This window comes from Mustela putorius, unplaced genomic scaffold, assembly GCF_011764305.1.
Source record: "Mustela putorius furo isolate JIRA1106 unplaced genomic scaffold, ASM1176430v1.1 tig00000873_pilon_pilon_pilon, whole genome shotgun sequence".
Classification (NCBI taxonomy): domain Eukaryota; kingdom Metazoa; phylum Chordata; class Mammalia; order Carnivora; family Mustelidae; genus Mustela; species Mustela putorius.
In genome coordinates, this window is record NW_025421504.1 from 873,022 (window position 1) to 897,453 (window position 24,432).

Here is a 24,432-nt window from a genome sequence, read left to right on the forward strand (position 1 = left end):
GGTGACCGGCAGTGACCCCGCCCGGGGCGCCCTCGGCAGGGGTCAACGACCGCCGCGCCGCCCGGCCCATCACCCTATCGCCTAGCAACGCCCACTCGCGCGCCGCCATTGGGCCGGTGCGCACGCCCCCGGCCCCCGATTGGTCGCGGCGGCGGAGCGAGCCCCGCCCCCGCCCCCCCCATGTCGGTCCCGTTGCGCGCGGCCAGAGCGCGGGCAGGTCCGTCGGTGTTCCCGGGGGTCCGGCCGGCCCCCCTGCGTGCCCCCAGCGTGGTCCCCGAGTGGCGCCCAAGCACATCCCCGTCCAGCTTCCCCCGCGCGGCGCGCACACGTGGCCCCGTGGCCCGGAGTGGGGGGCGGGGGGCGGCCCCGGGAGGGGGCGGGGGGCGGCCCCGGGTCTCGGGCCCCGGCGCGTGCGCGCGCGCCTCCGGCGGTTCCGCGCGGGGGCCCGCGGGGCGGGGCTCGGAAGCCGGGGGCGGGGGTGGGGGGTGGGGGCGGGCGCCGAGGCGCCCCTCCCGGCGCCCCCCGAGCGCCCGGCTCCCCGCGGCTGCGCGCCCCCGCGCGGGGTCCCGGCGGCTCGGCGGCGCGCGGCATCACCCCATCGGCGGCGGCGCGCCGGGTCCCGGGGCGCAGCCCCGACGCTCATTGGCCTGGGCGGCGCAGCCAAGCTGTCAGCCCATGTGGCGTGTCCGCGCGGGGACGGCCGCGGTTAAATAGAGTCGCGCCGGCCTAGAGGGAGCCAGAGAGACGGCAGCGGCCCGGCCTCCCCTCCGCCGCCCGCTCCATCCTCGCTCCGCCGCCCGCTCCGCCGCCCGCGCCAGACCAGGTACGAGCGGCCCGGCGCGGCCCGGGGGACGGGGGCCCGGGGGGCCGGGGCGGCGGCGGCGGCGGGGCCCGGGGCGCCGGGGGGCCGGGGCGGCGGCCCGCACGCTGCGGTCTCGGGGCGCTCCCGCGGGGAGGGGTCGGGCCGTCGGGCCGCGGACTCCGAGCGCCCGCTGTGGGTGCGCGGGGCGCCGGGGGCCGGCGGGGCGGGTGGGCGAGGGCGAGGCCGGACGCCGGGCGCGCCGCGAACAGCCATTTTGGTCGCGGGCTGGGCCACGAGGCCCGCAGCGCCCGGCCGCATCCCGCAGCCCCGGTGCCGAGCGCCGCGGCCGGGGTGTTGGGCCGCGGCGGGGGGGAGCCGGCTCGCGTCACGTGGGCGCCGCGCGGAGCCCCAAGCGCCGGAGGGCGGGCGGGCGGCGAGGCGAGGTGGCGCCGCGGGGTCTCCAGCCCCTGCCCGGGCCGCGCCGCGCTCGGTGAATAGCAAGTAGGGGGACCGCGGGCGCTCTCTGGAGGCAGCGGCCGCCCCCGAGCCGGGCCGCCCCGGCCGCCCAAGGGCTCTTTATGCGGCGCTGGGGATGGGGGCTCCCTCCGGGCCGGGACTCGGGCACGCGGGGCCACGCGACGAGGACGCTGCTCTCCGCTCGCGCGCCCTTGCTCGGAGAGGCCCGGGGACCCGGGGCGGCCGGAGACTGGCGTGTCCGCTGGTCCTTAGCGCCACGAGGCCCTGAGGCCTTGGCGGAAGTGGCCGGACCAAGCCTGGCTTTGGCCCCCTCCTCCGGGAGCCGCCCAGGAGCGCCGGTGCTCAGGGGGGTGGGGGCTTTCCACGCAGGGGGCCCTGGGTGGTCGGCCAGGCTGTGCAGAGGTGGCCGGGGGGTGTCCTGAGGCCTCACCTGCACAGGTGTGCAGGCGTGAGCAGCACTTGCCCTGCCCCTCAACCAAGGCCGGGTCTCCCAGGTTGGACCCTGCTTAGGTGGTCAGACCAGGGTGGATCCACCTGCAGGGGCTCTGCACTTGGGACCCCCATGTCCCTCCCAAACCCTGGCAGTCCATGGGCTGCCCTTAGTGGAGAGCAAGCTGGCGTGTGGGGGGCAGGGCCCACTGGCCCGTGTGGGCCGGTACTCCCCCAACTCCGACTTTGGGACCCTCTTTGGCTTGTTTGATTCCGTGGGTCAGCTCCCAACAGAATGAGGGCCAAGTGGCCCCGTCCCGGGAAGAGTTTGGCCCTTCTGGGATGGCCCCGTCCCAGGAGCATCCCAGCAGATGGGTGCAGAGCCCACCTGCCCACGGTACAGGGCAGCAGGGCCACGGGGTAGTCACCCAGGCCAGAGTCCCACATGGGACAGGTCAGTGCCAAAGGCTAGAGGGCCCGATCCTCCTAATGACGAGTAAGGGCTGGCTGGACCGTCATGGACCCCCACGCCGTGCACCCGGGGCTTCTGTCCTGGCCAGTGCGGGGCGCAGGAGCTGGCCACCTGGATCGTGGTCTCAGTGCTCTCAGACCCATAGGTGGTGCTGTGGGGTCGGGAAGCCCGGGGAGAGGGCGGGAGGCTGCGTCCTGGTGGTGTGGCTCCTGCAGCTGACCAGCTCCAGGCCCCCACACTGCCCTCCCTGTACAGAACAGCCATGGAGGAGGTGGTGATCGCTGGTATGTCCGGGAAGCTGCCCGAGTCGGACAACTTGCAGGAGTTCTGGACCAATCTCATCGGCGGCATAGACATGGTGACAGACGATGACAGGAGGTGGAAGGCTGGTGAGTGGGTGGCCCCTGCACTCGCCTCCCACACCGCGCAGACCGGCTCCAGCCTGAGCCCCCGTCCCAGCGGCAGAGGCCCTGGACCCCGAGGCAAAGCTGGGGACTGAGAGCCAAGCCTGGGCATGGCCGAGCTAGGTGACCCACTGGGGGGGGGGGGGCAGGTCCAGGGTGAGGCCAGGTGGGGCAGGCACCCCTGGTCCCACCGCCCACCACCCTGTCCCTCAGAGCCCAGCCAGGCACTGCCAGATAAGATGCCAGGTTCTCTCGGGAAGCTGGTTTGACTCCCTCCCGCCCAGGAGGTTCTTCCGTGGAGCCGTTGTACCTGATCTGCGGGGTGTGAGTCAGCCGCTGGGGCTGGGCTGGCCGCTGCCGCCAGGCAGCATTAGGGCAGGCAGGGGTCTCCGGCTGGGGCCGTGGGGAGTGAGGAAGCCCCGTCCCCACTGTGCTCTGCTCCGAGGCCACCTCCCACATGGCTGCCCAGTGCGGCCCCTGCCCAGTCTTCTTCAGGAGCTCATGGCCCCCCGTCACGGCAGGGACTTCGTCCTTGGTCCCTGGGGTCCCACAGCCCTCCACTGCCTCTGTCTGCAGGGCTCTACGGCCTGCCCAGGCGGTCCGGCAAGCTGAAGGACCTGTCCAAGTTCGACGCCTCCTTCTTCGGGGTGCACCCAAAGCAGGCTCACACGATGGACCCCCAGCTGCGCTTGCTGCTGGAGGCCACCTACGAGGCCATCCTGGATGGAGGTGGGTCCCCATGCGGCTGCGGGCCGGCCGTGGCCTCCTTGGGGCTGGGGGCCCCGTCCCTGAGGTTCCCACCTCTCCAGAAATCATGACATCACTGCCTCTTCCCACATCTAAAAGCAGAAGTCTAAAGACCCAGAAATACCAAGGAGGCAGCCCAAGGCGCTGCGGCTCTCTGGGGCTGTGGCTCAGGGCCCGTGGGCTCAGGGCGGTGCGGGAGGCGTGGGCCTGGGAGCAGGCTGAGGTTTCACAACATGCAGGTGTCCCTGGCATGCCCTGACGCCCCAGTCCCCTCCCTCCCCAGAGGACAGCTGCTCTTGGGGCGAGGGTGGGGTGCCAGGCAGACCGGGAGGTGGGGGCCGGCCCCCAGGACGCGTGCCCTCCACTCTCCCCTTCTCTGGGCTGTGTCTGGCCTTGTACAAGTGCCCTGAGACAGCTGTCCCTTGTCACGGGGCACAGACCGGTCCCTACCACCCCAGGGGCCTAGGAGCCCTGCCTGGTGGGGAGAGGAGGCTGGCCTCGTGGGCGTGGCACTCGGCAGGTGGGTGGCAGGAGCCCGGCCCTGAGGGGGAGCAGGGGGCCGACCCATGGCACTGCAGGCGGGCAGTCCTGGCCCACCCGCCCGCTTGCCCCACAGCCGGCCGGCCCCCGGGCCCTGAACTCAACAGTGTCGCCAGCACAGAGCTCCCTGGGGTGAAGGGCAAGCGGAGACCTTGGGTACCGCTCCCCGGGGGCTGGTTGGGGTCCCTCCCTCCTTTCTCAGCCTGGACACTCAGCCTTTGTCTCCCTCTGTTTCCTTATCTGAGCCTGTCCTAGGGCTGCCCTTGGCGCTCGGGTGCTCATTGGTCCTGGGGCTTGCCAGACCCTACTGGTGACACCAGGGGCCAGGGGAGTGTCCTGAAGACAATGCTGCCTTCTATCCTCCCCTCCAGCTCTCTCGGGCCTCTGCCTGACCCAGAGCCTGGAGCCCCACCTGTCTCCTGGGCCCCGAGTTCCCTGTCTTCCACCCCAGCTGGGCTGGCTGCTCGGCTCAGGCCCCTCCAGAGTCGGGCCACAAGGGGAGGACTTACCCCAGAGCTGGACAACAGGCCCAGCCGCCAGGTCTCACCATTGCTTCCTGCAGGCATCAACCCAGCGTCACTCCGAGGGACACACACCGGTGTCTGGGTGGGCGTGAGCGGCTCCGAGGCCTCGGAGGCCCTCAGCCGAGACCCCGAGACTCTCCTGGGCTACAGCATGGTGGGCTGCCAGCGGGCCATGATGGCCAACCGTCTCTCTTTCTTCTTTGATTTTAAAGGTGGGTGCCCGCTCAGCCCCTCCGGGCCCCTGGTTCCCCCAGGATGGCTTGCCGGGGCTCCCAGGGGAGGCCATGCGGCTTCCGCCACTGGGCCCCCACATTGTGCTGTTTCCCAGGGCCCAGCATTGCTCTGGACACGGCGTGCTCGTCTAGCCTCATGGCTCTGCAGAACGCGTACCAGGCCATCCACAGCGGGCAGTGCCCCAGTGCCATCGTGGGCGGCATCAACATCCTGCTCAAGCCCAACACGTCCGTGCAGTTCATGAAGCTGGGCATGCTGAGCCCCGAGGGCGTCTGCAGGTCCTTCGATGAGTCTGGTGAGCGGCAGCGGGTGATGGGCTGGGCGGCAGCCCCAGAGCACCTGGCCTGGGGGCTGAGGGTCTGCAGCACCCCGGGCCTCACTGGCGCTCTGCACACAGGGAGCGGCTATTGCCGCGCAGAGGCAGTGGTGGTCATGCTGCTGACCAAGAAGTCCCTGGCCCGGCGTGTGTACGCCACCATCCTGAATGCCGGCACCAACACCGACGGCTGCAAGGAGCAAGGTGGGCGCCAGCGGGGGTTGGAGGGGCCCCGGGCCGGGCTACCGCGAGGGGTCATCGGCCGGGGGCTGAGGCCTTGCTCGTCCTGCAGGTGTGACCTTCCCCTCTGGGGAGGCGCAGGAGCAGCTCATCCGCTCCCTGTACGAGCCAGCCGGGCTGGCCCCAGAGTCCCTGGAGTACATTGAAGCCCATGGCACGGGCACCAAGGTGAGCGCCCCGCCAGCACCCCGCGCCCGAGAGGTACTCAGCTGGGGTCCTGACCCTCCTCCTGTCCTCCACAGGTGGGTGACCCCCAGGAGCTGAACGGCATTGACCGAGCCCTTTGCACCACCCGCCGGGACCCGCTGCTGATCGGGTCCACAAAGTCGAACATGGGGCACCCAGAGCCCGCCTCAGGGCTGGCGGCACTGGCCAAGGTGGGTGGGCGAGTCCAGAGCCGTCCTGCCTGCCAGGCCAGGGTCGGGGGGTCCCACGGCTATGCTCGAGGGGCGTGAGCCACGGAGGCCCAGGCAGCAGGGGCCAGGCCGATGACCGGTCTCCCCCCTTGCTCTCTGTGGGTCAGACACTCAGCCAGAATAGGGGGCAGCGAGGACCAGGTGGCCTGTGGGGAGAGCCCGCGCTGTAGCTGCCGGTGCTCTAGGTTTCTTCCGGCTGGCGTAGTCACCCATTTGTGGCTTCCGCAAGAACTGGGACCTGGAAGAAGCCCTGGCGGGGGTGGGGGGCGGTGCCTCTGTGTCTAGGCCCACAGCCCACCCATCCAGGGGCCACCACAGGGCCCCGGGTGAAGGCAGGAGGCCCAGAGAAGGGAAGGGACTTGAGGTCAGATCGTTGGGTCCCTGCACCGTGGTGGGCTGAGGCTGGGGACAGGCAGGCCTCCGGCAACAGTGCTGAGCTTCCGGGGCCAGCTGCCCCGCTGACTGCGAGCCTCCGCAGGTGCTGCTGTCCCTGGAACACGGGCTCTGGGCCCCCAACCTCCACTTCTGCAGCCCGAACCCTGAGATCCCAGCCCTCCGGGAAGGGCGGTTGCAGGTGGTGGACCGGCCCCTGCCTGTCCGCGGCGGCATCGTGGCCATCAACTCCTTCGGCTTTGGAGGCTCCAACGTGCACGTCGTCCTCAGACCCAACTCACGGCCGCCCTCGCCATCCACCCCGCACGTCACCCTGCCCCGTCTGCTGCGGGCCAGCGGGCGCACTGCGGAGGCCGTGCGTTGCCTGCTGGAGCAGGGTCACCGGCACCACCGGGACCCGGCCTTCGTGAGCATGCTCAACGACATCGCGGGCAGCCCCCCCGCCGCCATGCCCTTCCGGGGCTTCACGATGCTGGGGGTGCAGGACGGCGGCCTGGAGGTGCAGGAGGTGCCGCAGCTGCCCCCCGGCCCGCGTCCGGTCTGGTTCATCTGCTCCGGTGAGAGCCCGGGCCCGTCCTGGGGGAGAGTGGGCGCCGGGCGGCCGGCAGCCCTGACCCATCTCCTTGGGACAGGGATGGGCACGCAGTGGCACGGAATGGGGTCGAGCCTCATGCGCCTGCACGGCTTCCGGGAGTCCATCCTGCGTTCCGACGAGGTCGTGAAGCCCCTGGGTCTGCAGGTGTCTGAGCTGCTCCTGAGCAAGGACGAGACCACCTTTGACGACCTCGTCCACGCCTTCGTCAGTCTCACCGCCATCCAGGTGTGCCCTGGGGGCCCGACAGCCTGTGGGCAGGATGGGGCTGCTGGACGGAGCTGGTGGCCGGACTGGCGTGACGTGTCACATCTCCCCCTCCCCAGATCGCTCTCATAGACCTGCTGACCTCAATGGGCGTGCGGCCGGACGGCATCATTGGGCACTCGCTGGGGGAGGTGGCCTGCGGCTACGCCGACGGCTGTCTCACTCGGGAGGAGACCATCCTCACCGCCTACTGGCGGGGCCAGTGCATCAAGGAGGCCAGCATTCCTCCGGGAGCCATGGCGGCCGTGGGTGGGCATCCCCGAGGTCCCCCATCCTCCCCCTGCCAGCCTGGGGGTCCGGGGTGGGAGTGTCGTCCCTTGTGCTCCGTATGTGCCCACGGGGCAGAGGCGGCCACCCACCCTAGCACCTGTTGGGTGCAGCATGGCGGCCGTCTGTCAACCCGGCGCAGTAGCCACAGGGAGGGCTGAAGCCACGTGGGGTTGAGAACCAGCTCCCACCTGTAGGCAAGCAGCCCGAGGGCTTTCGGGAGAGTCGGTGTCGGAGCGGCTCGCCGTGGCTGCCTTCGACCTGCACCTGCTCGTGCTTTGGGCGGGCTGGGCTGGAGACAGGAGGGTTACCTCCAAGAGCCACCTCCCTGAGGTGCTGACGGGGGAGGCCAAGGCCCAGTGTCTGAGACCCAGCTGTCCACCCACGGCACAACAGAGAGAACACCTTCCCTTGAGATCAAACGTGGCAGGAGCGAAAGTGCCTGTAAAGGCCCCGCTCCGCGGTGGTCATTACCACACCCCTCATTAGGGCCTGCCTGGGGCGGCACCGTCCTCGCGGCGGGAGCGGGGGGTGTGCGCCTGGCTCTCCACAGCCCGCCCCCTGAGGCCACCCCTGCCCACAGGCCTGTCCTGGGAGGAGTGTAAGCAGCGCTGCCCCCCCGGCATCGTGCCCGCCTGCCACAACTCCGAAGACACGGTGACCATCTCCGGACCACAGGTGGGCCCGCGAGGCCAGGCGCGTCCCCGGGTCCCTTCCTTGTCCCTCGGGGGCGGCTCTGCGCAGGGCCAGGCAGCTGGCGTGGTGCACCATAGAGTCCAGACACCTCTGTCCTCAGGCCGAGATGGTCGCCTTCTTGGAGCAGCTGAAGGAGGAGGGTGTGTTTGCCAAGGAGGTGCGGACGGGCGGCATGGCCTTCCACTCCTACTTCATGGAGGCCATCGCCCCCACGCTGCTGCAGGCGCTCAAGAAGGTGGGCCGGCTGCCCTCGGGGGGGTGCGCGGAGGCAGGGCGGCGGCAGCCACGGCCTCGCACTGACCGGGCCGTGTGCGCAGGTGATCCGGGAGCCTAGGCCCCGCTCAGCGCGCTGGCTCAGCACCTCCATCCCCGAGGCCCAGTGGCAGGGCAGCCTGGCCCGCACGTCCTCGGCGGAGTACAGCGTCAACAACCTCGTGAGCCCGGTGCTGTTCCAGGAGGCGCTCTACCACGTGCCCGAGCACGCCGTGGTGCTGGAGATCGCCCCGCACGCGCTGCTGCAGGTGCACACCCTGCTCGGGGGGCGGGAGCGGGGGAGGCCGGCCGGTCCCAGGAGGGACCCTGGTCTTGGGGCATCGGCCAAGAGCCGCCGAGGGTCTGGGCCTGGGGGCAGGTGGGAGCCGCTGAGAAAGGTCAAGCCCGTCTGCCCCGCCAGGCCGTCCTGAAGAGAGGCCTCAAGTCTAGCTGCACCATCGTCCCCTTGATGAAGAAGGACCAGACGGACAACCTGGAGTTCTTCCTCAGGAGCGTGGGCAGGCTGCACCTGCTGGGGTGGGTGGCCTCGCCGGGGAAGGGCGAGGGAGGGGGCAGGGTGGAGCGGGCCACCCGGAGCGTCTCCCCGACAGCAAAGCATTTGTACAGGGCCGCTCGGCGGCCTTGAAGTCATCCCCAGGAAGTGGGAGGTGGGTGCCAGGCCCCCCCAAGCTCCCTTGCTACGGCCCCCACTGCACCCCATCCGGGTGGCCTCCGGGGCCTCGTGGGAGACGACTGGCTGTGGGTATGACGGGGCAGTCCCGGGCCAGGCCGCCCGCCCCGGCCGGCACCTCACACCGTGCCCTCTCCACTAGCATTGATGCCAACCCCAACGGCCTGTATCCACCCATGGAGGTCCCGGTGCCCCGGGGGACCCCCCTCATCTCCCCCCACATCAAGTGGGACCACAGTCAGACCTGGGACGTGCCTGCAGCCGGGGACTTCCCCAGCGGCTCCAGCGGCTCCTCCGCGGCCACCGTCTACAGCATTGGTGAGGAGGGGCTGAGGGAAGCCTAGGGCCGGGCCGCGGGCGCTGGCAGGGCTTGTCTTCGCCCGCCCAGGCGCCGGCACTAAGGTTCAGCCCACACAGACACCAGTCCTGAGTCCCCCGACCACTACCTGGTGGACCACTGCATCGACGGCCGAGTACTCTTCCCTGCCACCGGCTACCTGTGCCTGGTGTGGAAGACGCTGGCGCGCTCCCTGAGCCAAAACATGGATGACCTGCCTGTGGTGTTTGAGGGAGTGACGTTGCACCAAGCCACCATCCTGCCCAAGACCGGTGAGGCGGGGCGGCCACCCGGCGAGGGCAGGGGAGCCAACGGCCGACCCCTGTGGCTCAGTGCCAGCCTTGCTGTCCACAGGGACCGTGGCTCTGGAAGTGCGGCTGCTGGAGGCTTCCCGCACCTTCGAGGTGTCTGAGAACGGCAACCTGATCGTGAGCGGTGAGCAGTGGGCATCTGGCCGGGCCCCAGGCTCTCCGGGGGGGCTTTGTCCCTGGGGGGGCCCTTGGCGGCCAGGTCCGTGGGATGCGTCTCAGGCTTTTCTGCCCTCACCCCAGGGAAGGTGTACCAGTGGGAGGACCCCGACCCCAAGCTCTTCGACAGCCAGGATGGCCCGGATCCCACGGACCCCACGGCTGCGTTCTGCCTGTCCCAGGGGGACGTGTATAAGGAGCTGCGGCTGTGCGGCTATGACTATGGCCCCCATTTCCAGGGTGTCCTGGAGGCCAACCTCGAAGGTAGGGTGCCACGTTCTCATGGGAGGGGCAGGGAACAAGCCTTGGGGTTGCCTCCCTTCAGGCCACACGGCATCCGGGAGCCGTCGTGGGGGTGGGGGTGGGGACGGGGGTTGTGGGAGGCTGTACAGGGGGTGAGGGGGCACGTGGAGGGGAGGGTGCCGTGCGTGCGAGAGGCCCGGCCCGGCCCGGCCACGCTGACGGCCCCTCGGCCACAGGCAACGCAGGCCAGCTGCTGTGGAAGGACAACTGGGTGACCTTTCTGGACGCCATGCTGCAGCTCTCCATCCTGGGGGCGGCCCAGCGCAGCCTGCGCCTGCCCACCCGCATCATCTCCCTGCACATCGACCCTGCCACGCACCGGCGGAAGGTGTACTCGCTCAAGGGCCAGGCCCAAGGTAGCCCCGTGTCCCGGCCCCTGCCCCACTGTGCCCCCGGCCACCACGGCCCGCGCGCCCCCAGCTTGCCCCTGCCTATCCCCCACAGTGGCCGACGTGGTGGTGAGCAGCTGCCTGAATAGCACGGTGGCCGGGGGCGCCCACATCTCGGGCCTGCACGCGTCCGTGGCCCCGCGGCGGCAGCAGGAACAGCTGGCCCCCGTCCTGGAGAAGTTCTGCTTCACCCCACACGTGGAGGGGGGGCTCCTGGCCGGAGACACGGCCCTGCAGGAGGAGCTGCAGCTGTGCAGGGGTGAGTCCCGATCCCTGCGTCTGTGCCCCGCCCTTCACCGCTGCCTCTGGCGAGAGGGAGTCTCCCCTGCCCACGCAGCCCCTCGCCAGACCCGTTCCAGCTCGACAACCTCCTGCTTCACAAGGAGTGGAAACCCGCCTCCTCGAGAGGCCCCCGGCATTCAGGGTCGGCCCAGGGCACGAGGACAGATTCGTTCTTCTGGCCTCGGTCCCCAGCCAGCCATCGCGGGGGGTGGGGGCTGGGTGGCCTAGCCCAGCAGACTGCACCCTGTCCTCACCCCGGCGCCAATGGGTGGGGGACAACTTGTGGGGCGCCGAGCCTGCGCTCTGTAGGGAATCTGCCCTCTGTGGAGCTCATGCCTCGATGATACCAGAGGCCTGGCTCCCGGTCCTGGAGGACCAGGCGGCGGGCCTGGTTAGCCACGGAGCCTGCTCCGAGTGGGGCTCCAGGGACACTGGTGCAGGTGGGACCCTTCCCTAGTGGCCGTCTCTCCCCTTCTTAGGGCTGGCACAGGCCCTGCAGACCAAGGTGGCCCAGCAGGGGCTGAAGATGGTGGTGCCGGGACTGGACGGGGCTCAGGTCCCCCGGGAGCCCCCGCAGCAGGGCCTGCCGCAGCTGCTGGCCGCCGCCTGTCAGCTCCAGCTCAACGGGAGCTTGCAGATGGAGCTGAGCCAGCTCCTGGCCCAGCAGAGGCCCCTGCTGCACAACGACCCGCTGCTCTGCGGCCTGCTCGACGCCCCGGCGCTCAAGGCCTGCGTGGACACCTCCCTGGAGAACCTGACCAGCCTCCGCATGCGCGTCGTCGAGGTGGGTGTGTGGAGCCCGGTCCAAGCAGGCTCGGGCGTCAGCAGCGCCGGGCCCCATCGGAGGTTGTGCCGAGGCTGCCCTTCTGTCCTTGACCTTTCTGCCCTGGTTGAAGGTGGGCTGGGGGGAGGACACGCGTTGGTGTTCTCTGCAGCAGGGTGGGCCGTCCTGGCAGACATCCGCCAGCTTGGACCCGGGTGTCTGCGGGGGGGGCCGCTGGGCCAGGATGCTCTCCCCGCCTGCAGGTGCTGGCTGGCGACGGCTGCCTCTACTCCCGCGTCCCACTGCTGCTCAGCACCCAGCCCATGCTCCAGCTGGACTACACGGCCACGGACCGCCACCCACAGGCCCTGGAGGCCGCCCAGGCCAAGCTGCAGGAGTACAACCTGACCCAGGAGCAGTGGGACCCTGCGGGCCCCGTCCCCAGCAGCCTGGGCCCGGCTGACCTGCTGGTGTGCAACTGTGCCGTGGCCACACTCCATGACCCAGCCACGGCCCTCAGCAACATGGCGGCTGCTCTCAAGGAGGGTGGCTTCCTGCTGCTGCACACGCTGCTCAGAGGACACCCCCTGGGGGAGACCGTCGCCTTCCTCACCTGCCCGGAGCCCCAGCGAGGCCAGCAGAGCCTCCTGAGCCAGGTGCAGAGGCGGGCTGGGGGCCGGGGGCGGGGGGCGCGGGGGCTGGGGGCGGGCCCAGCACTGACCCCGCCCCCAACGCAGGATGAGTGGGAGGGGCTGTTTGCCCAGGCGTCCCTGCGTCTGGTGGCCCTGAAGAGGTCCTTCTACGGCTCCGCGCTCTTCCTGTGCCGCCGGCCGGCCCCTCAGGGCAGCCCCATCTTCCTGCCCGTGGAGGACACCAGCTTCCGCTGGGTGGACTCCCTGAAGGTCAGTGTCTGCCGGGCCGCCCAGCGCCGCGCTCACGGGCCTGGGGACCCACTCCGACGCCAACCCTCCCTCATCCCGCAGAGCGTCCTGGCAGACAACACCTCCCGACCCGTGTGGCTGACGGCCGTCAGCTGCCCCACCTCGGGCGTCGTGGGCATGGTGAACTGTCTCCGCCGGGAGCCCGGCGGGCAGCGGGTTCGGTGAGGGACAGCCCCGGGGCTGCAGGCCCCCACCCCGGCCCCGGCTCTCTCTCCCTCTCCTGCCCCCACCCTTCCACTGCTCCCTCCCTCTCCCGAGCAGACTCTCTCCCTCCTCTGCCCTCTCCCCCCCCCCGACTCCCTCCTCTTCTCCAGCCTCCCTCACCTGTTTGGATGCCCCCAGATGCATCCTGGTGTCCAACCTCAGCAGCACGTCCCCCACCCCCAAGATGGACCCAGGCTCCGCGGAGCTGCAGAAGGTGTTACAGGGGGACCTCGTGATGAATGTCTACCGCGACGGGGCCTGGGGGGCCTTCCGCCACTTCCCACTGGAGCACGGTGAGCGCCCCGAGATGACTCCCTGATCCCCACCAGCTCCCTGCATTGTACCTGGGTGGGCTGAGGGTGATGGGGCCTGGGGGGCCCTGGCCGGAAAGCCCCCGTGGCAGCCCCGCTTCCCTCTTGCCGTCAGGCCTGCCGGAGGAGCAGACCGAGCATGCCTTTGTCAACGTTCTCACCCGGGGGGACCTCTCCTCCATCCGCTGGGTCTGCTCGCCCCTGCGCCACACCCAGCCCACTGACCCCAGGGTGCATCTCTGCACCGTCAACTACGCCTCCCTCAACTTCCGAGACATCATGCTGGCTACGGGCAAGCTGTCCCCCGACGCCATCCCAGGTGCGGAGCACATCCTCAGCCGCGGCAGACGCTCTGGGCCAGGGGCTGGGAGGAGGAGGGTCCTCGATCGCAGCGTTCGGGACCCAGGGGCTCCTGGTGCCTGAGCTTGTGCACTGCCCCCCGCCCCGCCCCGCCCCGCCCCTGGGAGACGCAGGGCTCACCACCGCTGTCTGCCCCCAGGGAAATGGTCCTCCCGGGACTGTATGCTGGGCATGGAGTTCTCTGGCCGGGACGCCAGTGGCAAGCGCGTGATGGGGCTCGTGCCGGCTGAAGGCCTGGCCACCTCCGTCCTGCTGTCGGAGGACTTCCTGTGGGATGTGCCGTCCAGCTGGTGAGTCGGGGGGACTCTGAGCCCGGTGCCCTGCATGGCTGCGGCCAAGCCTCAGGCCAAGCTGATATCCTGTGCGGTGCCCGCAGGACCCTAGAGGAGGCCGCGTCTGTGCCCGTGGTGTACACCACCGCCTACTACTCGCTCATCGTGCGGGGACGCATGCAGCGCGGGGAGACAGTCCTCATCCACTCGGGCTCCGGCGGCGTGGGCCAGGCCGCCATCGCCATCGCCCTGAGCCTGGGCTGCCGCGTCTTCACCACCGTGGGTAAGCCCGCCAGCCCTCCCGGGAGCCCAGGGCTGCGCCCCCCGCCGACCCCAGCCCCACAGCCTGGCTCAGCGGCACGCGCCTCTCCCTGCCAGGGTCCGCCGAGAAGCGGGCGTATCTCCAGGCCAGGTTCCCCCAGCTCAGCGAGACCAGCTTTGCCAACTCCCGGGACACGTCCTTCGAACAGCACGTGCTACGGCACACGGCCGGGAAGGGTGAGCGGTGTCGCCTCCTGCCCGGGCCTAGGCGGGGGCCAGGTCGGGCACTCTGGACCTGGGCCCGGTGGTGATGGGAGGACCTCTCTTACCCCCACCCCTAAGGTGTCGACCTGGTTCTGAACTCTCTGGCGGAGGAGAAGCTGCAGGCCAGCGTGCGCTGCCTGGCCGTGCACGGCCGCTTCCTGGAGATCGGCAAATTCGACCTTTCCAACAACCACCAGCTGGGTGAGGCTGGCGGCGGGCGGTGGGCAGCGGGAGACCCGCACTTGGGCGCAGTCCGCAGGGTCGGCCGCGGAGGGGCTGCCGCAAGTGCTGAGCCCTCCCCCTGCCCGCGCAGGCATGGCTGTCTTCCTGAAGAACGTGACCTTCCACGGCATCCTGCTGGACTCGCTCCTGGACGACGGGAGCAGCGGCTGGCGGGAGGTGGCGACCCTGCTGCGGGCGGGCATTCGGGACGGCGTGGTGCGGCCCCTCAAGTGCACCACGTTCCCCAAGCACCGGGTGGAGGACGCCTTCCGCTTCATGGCCCAGGGGAAGCACATCGGCAAAGTGGTGGTGCAGGTGAGTGCGGCCCCTGGGGCCCCCGGCTCTCCCCCCGCCCCCCCGCCCGCCCCGCCCCTCGGTCGGGCCTGAGCTGGGCTGCTGCTTGGGCCGCAGGTGCTCAAGGAGGAGCCAGAGGCAGGGCCACAGGTGCCCAGGCCCACACTGATGACCGCGGTGTCCAAGACCTTCTGCCCAGCCCACAAGAGCTACATCATCACGGGCGGCCTGGGCGGCTTCGGCCTGGAGCTGGCCCACTGGCTTGTGCTGCGCGGCGCCCAGAAGCTCGTGCTGACCTCTCGCTCCGGGATCCGCACAGGTGAGCGGGTCTGAGGGCTGGGACGCCCGCTCAGCTCTGCGCTCTCGGGTCTAGAAGCCCAGGGAGCCCAACCGCGCTGCCCCGTGTCCTGCAGGCTACCAGGCCAAGCAAGTCCGCGAGTGGAGACGCCAGGGCGTGCAGGTCCTGGTGTCCACCAGCAACGCCAGCTCTCTCGACGGGGCCCGGAGCCTCATCGCGGAGGCCACGCAGCTGGGGCCTGTGGGCGGCGTCTTCAACCTGGCTGTGGTGAGTGTGACTCTGAAGGGTTCCCGAGCAGGCCCCCCAGGGAAGGCCCTCCCAGGCCACGCTCTCCAGAGCCATGAGGTCAGGATAGCTGCTAAGAGTCCCTGACTCCCAGGTCCTGAGAGACGCCGTGCTAGAGAATCAGACTCCTGAGTTCTTCCAGGACGTCAACAAGCCCAAGTACAGTGGTACCGTGAACTTGGACAGGTGAGGTGTCCGGCCCTCTCAGCCCTGTCCCCGTCCCCCAGCGCGGCCTGGCCCTGACCTGGCACGTGCCGGGAGCAGCTGTCTCGTGCCCTGCCTGCATCCCAGCACAGTTCCCACTGCCACTCGGGGACCAGGCGACAGGCCTCTGCGGGGGCCTGAGCTGGGGGCTCAGGGCCGTGGAGGCGGGTTAGCAGGCGGGGGCTCCTGGGCGTGGCGGCCGGTGGGCCGGGCCAGCAGGCAGGGTGTGACTCGAGCACTCACAGGGTGACCCGGGCGGCGTGCCCCGAGCTGGACTACTTCGTGGCCTTCTCGTCCGTGAGCTGCGGGCGCGGCAACGCTGGCCAGACCAACTACGGCTTCGCGAACTCGACCATGGAGCGTGTGTGCGAGAGGCGCCGCCACGACGGGCTCCCAGGTGCGTCTGCCCGGCAGCCCCCACCGCCCGCCCCCGGCCCGGCAGCCCCCACCGCCTGCCCCTGACGGGCGCCCCCTCTCACCCTGGCCCACTGGCCCTGGTCCTCCCATAGGCCTCGCCGTGCAGTGGGGCGCCATCGGTGACGTGGGCCTCATCCTGGAGTCGATGGGCTCCAACGACATGGTCATCGGCGGGACGCTGCCTCAGCGGATGAGCTCCTGCTTGGGGGTGCTGGATTTCTTCCTGAGCCAGCCCTACCCCGTCCTGAGCAGCTTTGTGCTGGCTGAGAAGAAGGCTGCCACCCAGGGAGACAGCAGCGCCCAGCAGGACCTCATGAAGGCCGTGGCCCACATCCTGGGTGAGGGAGCCCACCATCCCCGCTGACCACTGTTGTCCTGGCTGGGAACAGGCTGTGCCTCTTCGCTGCAGGAGAGGCCAGGCACCCGTGGTCGGCACAGGGCGGGGTGGGGGGCTGCGTGCGGGAAGCAGGCCAACGGTGGTTTGGGAAGGGCACCAGCCGCCGGCGTGCTGCGCTCACCCGGGCCCCCTCTCCGCCTCCCGAACTGCCAACTGAGTCCCTGTCCCCAGGCATCCGAGACTTGGCCACCATCAACTTGGACAGCACGCTGGCAGACCTGGGCCTGGACTCGCTCATGGGCGTCGAGGTGCGGCAGATGCTGGAGCGTGAGCACGACCTGCTGCTGTCCATGCGGGACATCCGGCAGCTCTCGCTCCGCAAGCTGCAGGAGCTTTCTTCAAAGGGCGGCCCGGCGAAAGGTGCGTGGCTGTGAGGACAGAGCTGCAGGAAGGGGAGAGTCCCTGGGCCCCCCCGGCCCCCGGTGCCCCTCTGTGTTGCAGGCTCGTGAGCCCCTGAAGCCACCCCCCGGGTCAGGGCTTGGCCATCGGGCCCCTTCCTGCAAGCCCTTTGTGGGGCCTGGGGCGCCTCACCCTTGTCCGGCGCTGGGCCTCCCTAGCACCCTCCCCTCCTTGCAGAGCTGGAGAACGCCATGCCCAAGAACAGCAGCCTGGCCCATCAGCAGGCCCAGCCGAACCTGAGCACCCTGCTGGTGAACCCGGAGGGCCCCACCTTGACGCGGCTCAACTCGGTGCAGAGCTCTGAGCGACCGCTGTTCCTGGTGCACCCCATCGAGGGCTCCGTCACCGTGTTCCACAGCCTGGCTGCCAGGCTCAGCATCCCCACCTACGGCCTGCAGTGCACCCGAGGTGGGGACCCGTCCTGCAAGGCCGTCCCCACCCCGAGTGAGGCGCGTCCCACCCCCACCGCCTGCCGCTGACCTCCTTCTGCCCCGCAGCCGCGCCCCTGGACAGCATCCAGAGTCTGGCCGCCTACTACATCGAGTGCATCCGCCAGGTGCAGGCCGAGGGGCCCTACCGCATCGCCGGCTACTCGTACGGGGCCTGCGTGGCCTTCGAGATGTGCTCACAGCTGCAGGCTGCGCAGCCCGGCCCTGCCCCCGCACACAACAGCCTCTTCCTGTTCGACGGCTCGCACTCCTACGTGCTGGCCTACACGCAGGTGAGGCCCCCCTGGCGTCGGTGGGCTCCCCCTGCCCTGCCCGGCCCCCATCCGGCCCCCTGCTGCAGCGGCCCCTTGTCCCTCCGCAGAGCTACCGCGCCAAGATGACCCTGGGCTGCGAGGCCGAGGCCGAGGCCGAGGCCATGTGCTTCTTTGTGCAGCAGTTCGTGGACATGGAGCACGACAGGGTGGGTCGGTGAGCCCGGGGCGGGGAGCGGGGCCAGGGCTGGGCTCAGGGGTGGGGGGCGGACCCCGCAGGCGGGGGGGCCGCTCACGGCCGTCCTGTGCCCCGGCCCGCAGGTGCTCGAGGCGCTGCTGCCCCTCCGGGGCCTGGAGGAGCGCGTGGCAGCCACCGTGGACCTGATTGTGCGCAGCCACGCCGGCCTGGACCGCCGGCAGCTGAGCTTTGCCGCCCACTCCTTCTACCACAAGCTGCGCGCGGCGGAGCAGTACGCGCCGCGGGCCACCTACCACGGCAACGTGACGCTGCTGCGCGCCAAGACCAGCAGCCTGTACGGCGAGGGCCTGGGCGCCGACTACAACCTGTCCCAGGTGTGCGACGGCAAGGTGTCCGTGCACGTGGTCGAGGGTGACCACCGCACGCTGCTGGAGGGCAGCGGCCTGGAGTCCATCCTCAGCATCATCCACAGCACCCTGGCCGAGCCCCGCGTCAGCGTGCGGGAGGGCTAGCCGCCCCCACGCCCCGGGGGACTGGGGTCCTGCCGGTGGGACCCCGCCCGCATCCCGGGCCGCCGGGGCCGCCGACTCGGAGACCTGCCCGGTCTGTGAAGGGTCGGCCGGCGGGCGGTGCGCCGTGTGGGGCCCGCGGGGGTCTGGCCCCCGCTCGTCCCTCCGGTTCTCCTATTTATTGCGTCGCTGGGGAGACGCCAGGGCCTCGTCCCCCCTGGGAAGGCGGGGGGTGCAGGAGCCCCAGCCCTGGGGCCCCCATGATGCAGGGGCCTGTGGAAAGGAGCAGCCCAGGGCACGCGGGCACCCGGTCTGTGTTTGTCTGTGTTCGTTTTTCAAGAAACATGATCCATGTTGCTGCTTGAGTTCTGGAATTTACTGTAACTGTCTGTGTCCAGGGCCACGTCTGGACAATGTCCGTCTTTACCCCAACCTGGTGAACGCCCACCGGCCTCCCCACAGTTGAACCCCACCTGAGCTCTGGCCTCCGGCCACCCTTCCCTCCTCTAACAGCTGCCGTGGGGACCCGGGGTGGTGGGCTGCCCTGCTCCCCGCAGCCCTCAGACACAGGGACAGGGCCTGGCTCCTGGAGGGCCAGGCGGGAGCTCTACTGGGAACACACAGCCAGGGGGACGCAGATAATCCGCTGCTGCGGACTGAAGAGATGGGCCAGGCCGAGTGTGGGGTCCCCGGCGCCACTGCTTGTGGCCAGGATTCCTTGTTCCTCAGGGACGCCAGGGCTTCTGCTCACTTGAGGGTCCCGCCCACATGACTGAGCGCTCTCGACCGGGAGTCGGGGTCCCGCGTGTGACTCTCGTTGGCACACGGCCTTCCCAGCCGCCCCGAGGCTGCTCTCGGCAGAACTAGCCAGGCTGAAACAAGAGGCTGACCAAGACGCTGGGGTAGACAGAGGTGCATCCGAGGAAGTCGGGGGGCAGGGAGGTCCCCTGAGCATCTGAACCCCGAGAGCCAGGGGGTGAGGTAGACCCCAGTGGGTCCCTGGGGTGTGGAGAGCTGTGAGTTCTGGGCCAACTGGGAATGAGCAGGGAAAGCTGGACCCTGCAGCCAGGGAGTCCAGGGTCGGGGGATCAGGTCTACCACCAGGCTTCTCAAGGGATGAGCTGAAACCAGAACAGACCAGGGGCTCTTCCGTATTCTCAGAAAGTTCAGCGTAGAATTACTGTGAACCACCAGTTACGCTCCTAGGTATATGCCCCAAGGAATGGCACACCAGGGCTTGCACAGACGTGTGTGTCAGTGTTCACGCTGGCCCTGCTCAGGACAGCCAGCAGGCGTCCACCAACAGAGTGCACAGATGCGGTCTGTCCCTGCCTGGAATCTCCTGCCCTGGGAAGGGCTGTTCTGGCACATGGCTCTGTATGTGCCAACAGGGAACAGATCTCAGAGCAAAAAATACACCTGGGGGGCACCTGGGGGGCTCAGTGGGTTAAGCCTCTGCCTTCGGCTCAGGTCATGATCCCAGAGTCCTGCGATCAAGCCCCACGTCGGGCTCTCTGCTCAACGGGGAGCCTGCTTCCTCCTCTCTCTCTGCCTCTCTGCCTACTTGTGATCTCTGTCAAGTAAATAAATAAATTTTTTTTAAAAATGCATTGGGGGTATAAAGGGTTCCTCCATAATGAGAAAAAAGGTAAAAGAGTCAGCTGATTGAAAGGCTGTAACAACCCCAAGCCTCCATGCCCCGTGACGGCTCCAAGTCACAGGAGACCAGGTTACACATCCGAAGAGAAACCACAAATGTACAATGAAAGTTGAAGAGTCCAAAAGTCCTTCCTGAACTGGCAGGACACGGAGACGGGATGTCGGGGGTAAATCAGATGGACGGTGTGACCAGCCCACTCGCCTTGGCGGAGGTAGAACACCCACGGGGCAGCAGCACAACACAGTTCTTTTCAAATTGATGTGGAACATTTACCAAGGGAGCACACATTCTGGGTCATAAAACCAGTGCCGTTAAGTTAAAAAGAAATTCAACTTTATAAAATATTTTCTCTGGCCGCAATTAATAAAACGAGAATAACAAGAAGTTCTCTAGACTATCTTCAAATGTGTGGAAATCAGATCACAATGTTTTGTTGTTGTTGTTGTTGTTGTTGTTTTTAAGATCTTATTCTTTTGTTTGTCAGAGAGAGAGAGAGAGATCACAGGCAGGCACAGGCGGAGGGAGAGGCAGGCTCCCCGCTGAGCAGGACAGGACAGGACTCGATCCCAGGACGCCGAGATCATGACCTGAGCCAAAGGCAGATGCTTAACCCACTGAGCCACCCAGGCGCCCCCTCAGATCTCAGTGCTAAAGAATCCTCGGGTTAAAGAAAAACTGGAGAGGCGCCTGGGTGGCTCAGTGGGTTAAGCATCTGCCTTTGGCTCAGGTTATGATCCCGGGATCCCGGGATCCTGGGATCGAGTCCCGCATCCAGCTCTCTGTTCAGCAGGGAGCCTGCTTCCCTCTCTCTGCCTGCCTCTCTGCCTACTTGTGATCTCTGTCAAGTGAATAAATAAATCTTTAAAAAAAAAAAAAAGAAAGAAAGAAAAACTGGAAAGAGAAATCGGTGTCAGAGCTGAGAGCGCAGCACCACGCTCGGCAGGCGGCCGCGGCAGGGGCGAAGGCACCGACGGCTCAGATGAACCTTCAGACGCTGCAACGCGGGCAAATGAGAGGCTCGGCAGAATAATGGAAGCAATGCGTGCCAGAGTGAAAATCCGCGGAATAAGATGCAGAACAAAGAAAGAGTCGCAGCCCGAGTGACCCTACCTGCGTGGGAGACAGTGAGTTTGCGGCGAACACCTGTCCGCAGAGATAACTCCAGTGCGGAACGGCCAGTTCTGCGAGACGCGTAGGAGAAAAAGCGTCCCTCCAGACGCTCCCCGAGTCCCGGAAGGGAGACCAGTCTCCGCGCGTGCGAGGGTTCCGTTTGCATGAATAGTTCGGGGATGTGTCGTCGGCTCGTGCTGCCGTACCACGACACAATGGACTGGAATTCATCACAGCCGGGAAGCCCACGGTCGAGGCTCCTGCCGGCGCAGTTCCTGGGGAGCGCTGTCCTCCTGGCTCTCAGCTGCCTTCTTGCTGACCTCCGGCAGCACAGAGCGAGCGCACAAGTCCGGTGTGGCTCCCTCTTCCTGTAAGGGCACAGCCCTGTCTGCTGAGGGGCCACTCTTAGGGCCTCATTTCGCCTTTAGCACCTCCTTGAGGGCCCTGTCTGCAAATACTGTCCCTTTGGGGATTAGGGCTCCCCCATGAATGTGGGGGACACAATCCACTCCACAGCAAGAGGGTAATGTACAGATTTGCTACGAGGCCAGCATCCCCTTGGTACCAAAGCCCGACGTTACAGGAAAGCTACCAGTATCCGTCACGGTCATGCAAGCAAAACATCGGCATTTTAGCATGCGGAGTCACGCATTAAGGGGGGAATACATCATGACCAATTGGGGTTTATCCTCGGAATTCAAGGCTGGTTGGACTTTCAAAAATCAATCACCGCAACTCACCACATTAACGGCCGAAAAGGATCATCTCACTGGATGCAGAAAACAGCATGTGCTGAACACAGAGACGCAACGCCTACCCTGGGTCTGCGGGGGCATCTCTCCGCCCGCTAGAGACGCGAGACCCCCCGCGCCGGGTAGACAGCAAGATGCAGCCGCCTCGCCCCTAGTGGCTGCAGAGCGGGCGTCCCCCTGCGACGGGGGACGAGGCAGAGACTAACCAAAGGCGTCCAGCGGAGAAGGAAGGAATGACACCGGCCCTGGTTGCAGGCAACATGGTCCCCCGCGCGGAGACGCTGACAGACCCTCCGGAAACCTGCTAGATGGAGGCGGTGAGTTGGGACGACCCCAGCAGAGACGGGGTCTGAGCCCGTCACTCAAGTACCGACAAGGGACACGAACAGCAGACGCTGCCGTCAGCAAGTCAGCGCCAGTCGCCCCTCAGAGAAGGCAGAGCTGGGGCAGCGCGACGGAAGGTGGGCGCGGCCCTGCTGAGCCAGGTGAAGGCAGCGGGTGCGGAGATGTGCCTCACTCGGGGCCGCAAAACTCAGGGCTATGTGTCCATTCTCCCCAGAATGAGCATTACGGGTTTGTTTGTTTTAAGATTTTAGCTTTTTTTTTTTTTTTAAGATTTTATTTATTTATTTGACAGAGAGAAATCACAAGTAGTCGGAGAGGCAGGCAGAGAGGGAAGCAGGCTCCCTGCTGAGCAGAGAGCCCGATGCGGGACTCCATCCCAGGACCCTGAGATCATGACCTGAGCCGAAGGCAGCGGCTTAACCCACTGAGCCACCCAGGCGCCCCTGTTTTAAGATTTTAACTTGAAGCAATCTCTGTACCCAACATGGGGCTTGGGCTCAAGACCCAGAGACCAGGAGTCCCATGAGCTGCGCCGGAGCCGCCCGGGCACCCCCGGCCCGCACACATCGTACAGCCTCGATCGAAATCCCGGCAGCCTGTGTGGATGGACACGCGGACCCAAAAGTCAGTTCCCCTGGGATGTGCTGGAGAGCGGCAGGGTGGAGAAGCTGCGGTGCCTGATTCCAAGACTGTCCAAGCTTTATTACAAAGCTGCAATAATCTGTGTTTACTGACATCAGGACACAGAAGTAGATCCATGGAGGAGCACCTGGGGGGCTCAGTGGGTTAAGCCTCTGCCTTCGGCTCAGGCCATGGTTTCAGGGTCCTGGGATCCAGCCCAATGCGGGGCTCCCTTCTCAGTGCTTCCCCCCACCCCCTACCTGCCTCTCTGCCTACTTGGGATCTTTCTCTGTCAAATAAATAAATAAAATCTTTTAAAAAGATAAAAAACAAATGAAATAAATAAATAATAAAACTATAAAACTTTACAAAGTAAATATAGGATAAAATGTTTGTGAACTCAAGTTAGACAAATGTTTCTTTTTTCTTTTTCTTTTTTTAAAGACCTACTTATTTATTTGACAGAGAGAGAGAGACACAGTGAGAGGGAACACAAGCAGGGGGAGTGGGAGAGGGAGAAGCAGGCTTCCTGCTGAGCTCAAGGCAGACGCTTAACAACTGAGCCATCCAGGCACCCCTAGGCAAAGGTTTCTTAACTAGGATACCAAAAACATGATTGATAAAAGAATAAATTGTTACATTTATCAAAGTTTGACTATTTTTGCTCTTTGTCTTTTTTTTTTAAGTAGGTGCCACACCCAGCAGGGAGCCCAACACAGGGCTTGAACTCATGACCCTGAGATCAAGACCTGAGCCAAGATCAAGAGTCCAATGCTCGGGGCGCCTTGGTAGCTCAGTGGGTTAAAGCCTCTGCCTTCGGCTCAGGTCGTGATCCCGGGGTCCTGGGATCGAGCCCCGCATCGGGCTCTCTGCTCAGCGGGGAGCCTGCTTCCTCCTCTCTCTCTCTGCCTGCCTCTCTGCCTGCTTGTGATCTCTGTCTGTCAAATAAGTAAATAAAATCTTTTAAAAAATAAATAAAATCTTAAAAAATAAAAGAATATTAAGTATTGGAGGGTATGGACCAGCTAGGACATCCCCGTGTCACTAGCGGAAACGTGAAATGGTGCCGGCACTGGAAAACAATTTGGCAGTTTCTGAAAAAGTGACACGTTCAGCTACCATTTGAGGCGACCATGCCACTCCAAGCATCTATCCAAGAGAAGCAGAGTCTGGGTCCACACAAAGACTTGTCCACAAGCCCAAAGCCGCACACACGGAGTCCTCCGTCACAGGTGACGGGTCGGGTGGACGGTGGCTTGTCTGGACCGAAACACTGCCCAGCAGCGAGTGAGGCCCGCGGATGCCCAGGATGGCGTGGCGTGGACGGGCTCAAGACGCTGCCGCTGAGCGCAGACCCCAGACCAGGAGAGTCCACGCAGCATGAGTCCATTTCTGCAAAATGCTGGAATGGCGAGGCAATCTCTAGGGACAGTAAACAGATCAGAGCTTTCTAGGGACGGGGGCTGGGGGGGCAGGAGGCAACACGAGCGGGTCATAAATATTTGTATTTTGTTTTTTTAAGTTCCATTTCTTCATTTGACGGAGAGAGAGAAATCACAAGGAGGCAGAGAGGTGGGGAGCGGGGCTGGGGGTGTTGTAGGTCGCTTTTGTTTTCCGGGAGTTTCTACCTAGACAGTGACAGCAAAAGGAGGCATTTTCTTTCTTCTGTTCCTGTCTGGACGCCTTTTATGCCTCTTTCTTGCCTTTGGTGCCGGGAGAACCCCAGGACTATTTCGAGTAAAGAGAGGCAGTAGCCTCCTTACCTTGCCCCCGATCGGAGGGAAAGGCCCCAGACTCTTACCAATGTGGTTGCTGCTAGCTGCATGATTTTTGTAAACAATTTTTTTAAAAGATTTTATTTATGTATTTATTTGAGAGAGCACACAAGCAGGGGGGAAGGGTAGAGGGAGTAGACCAGGGAGCCCTACACAGGACTTGATCCCAGGATCCCAAGATCATGACCTGAGCCGAAGGCAGACACTTCACCCACTGAGCCACCCAGGTGCCCCCTAAACTAAATAATCTTTAAAGAATGTTTCCAATCGACGATGGGGCATTTTTAGATGACAGGCTGTAGAAACTCTGGGTTCTGAACCCCCTGCCCCCA

General features: G+C 66.3%; 1 protein-coding gene across 2 annotated transcripts; it reads left to right on the plus strand.

Annotated features, from left to right (window-relative positions):
* The first annotated feature begins 665 nt into the window (after nucleotides 1–665).
* FASN (fatty acid synthase) lies at nucleotides 666–18,202 on the plus strand. Of its 2 annotated transcripts, none has more exons than XM_045085644.1 (42): nucleotides 666–823; nucleotides 2,436–2,569; nucleotides 3,161–3,313; nucleotides 4,434–4,607; nucleotides 4,724–4,924; nucleotides 5,027–5,149; nucleotides 5,238–5,353; nucleotides 5,428–5,562; nucleotides 6,080–6,551; nucleotides 6,627–6,814; nucleotides 6,913–7,102; nucleotides 7,704–7,798; nucleotides 7,917–8,051; nucleotides 8,134–8,337; nucleotides 8,490–8,605; nucleotides 8,902–9,077; nucleotides 9,177–9,368; nucleotides 9,451–9,531; nucleotides 9,648–9,827; nucleotides 10,043–10,222; nucleotides 10,311–10,514; nucleotides 11,017–11,321; nucleotides 11,564–11,956; nucleotides 12,038–12,202; nucleotides 12,284–12,402; nucleotides 12,584–12,738; nucleotides 12,872–13,075; nucleotides 13,256–13,406; nucleotides 13,493–13,671; nucleotides 13,767–13,886; nucleotides 13,992–14,114; nucleotides 14,227–14,450; nucleotides 14,547–14,748; nucleotides 14,843–14,994; nucleotides 15,107–15,198; nucleotides 15,462–15,613; nucleotides 15,726–15,971; nucleotides 16,202–16,390; nucleotides 16,607–16,837; nucleotides 16,927–17,150; nucleotides 17,240–17,338; nucleotides 17,451–18,202. In XM_045085644.1, exons 2-42 carry the CDS (start codon nucleotides 2,443–2,445, stop codon nucleotides 17,838–17,840), a joined length of 7,557 nt encoding a protein of 2,518 aa, XP_044941579.1. In that variant the 5' UTR covers nucleotides 666–823; nucleotides 2,436–2,442; the 3' UTR covers nucleotides 17,841–18,202. The 2 variants fall into 2 exon arrangements, with proteins under 2 accessions (XP_044941579.1, XP_044941580.1); XM_045085645.1 differs by having other exon boundaries at nucleotides 670–823; nucleotides 2,410–2,569.
* The last annotated feature ends 6,230 nt before the right edge of the window (nucleotides 18,203–24,432 follow it).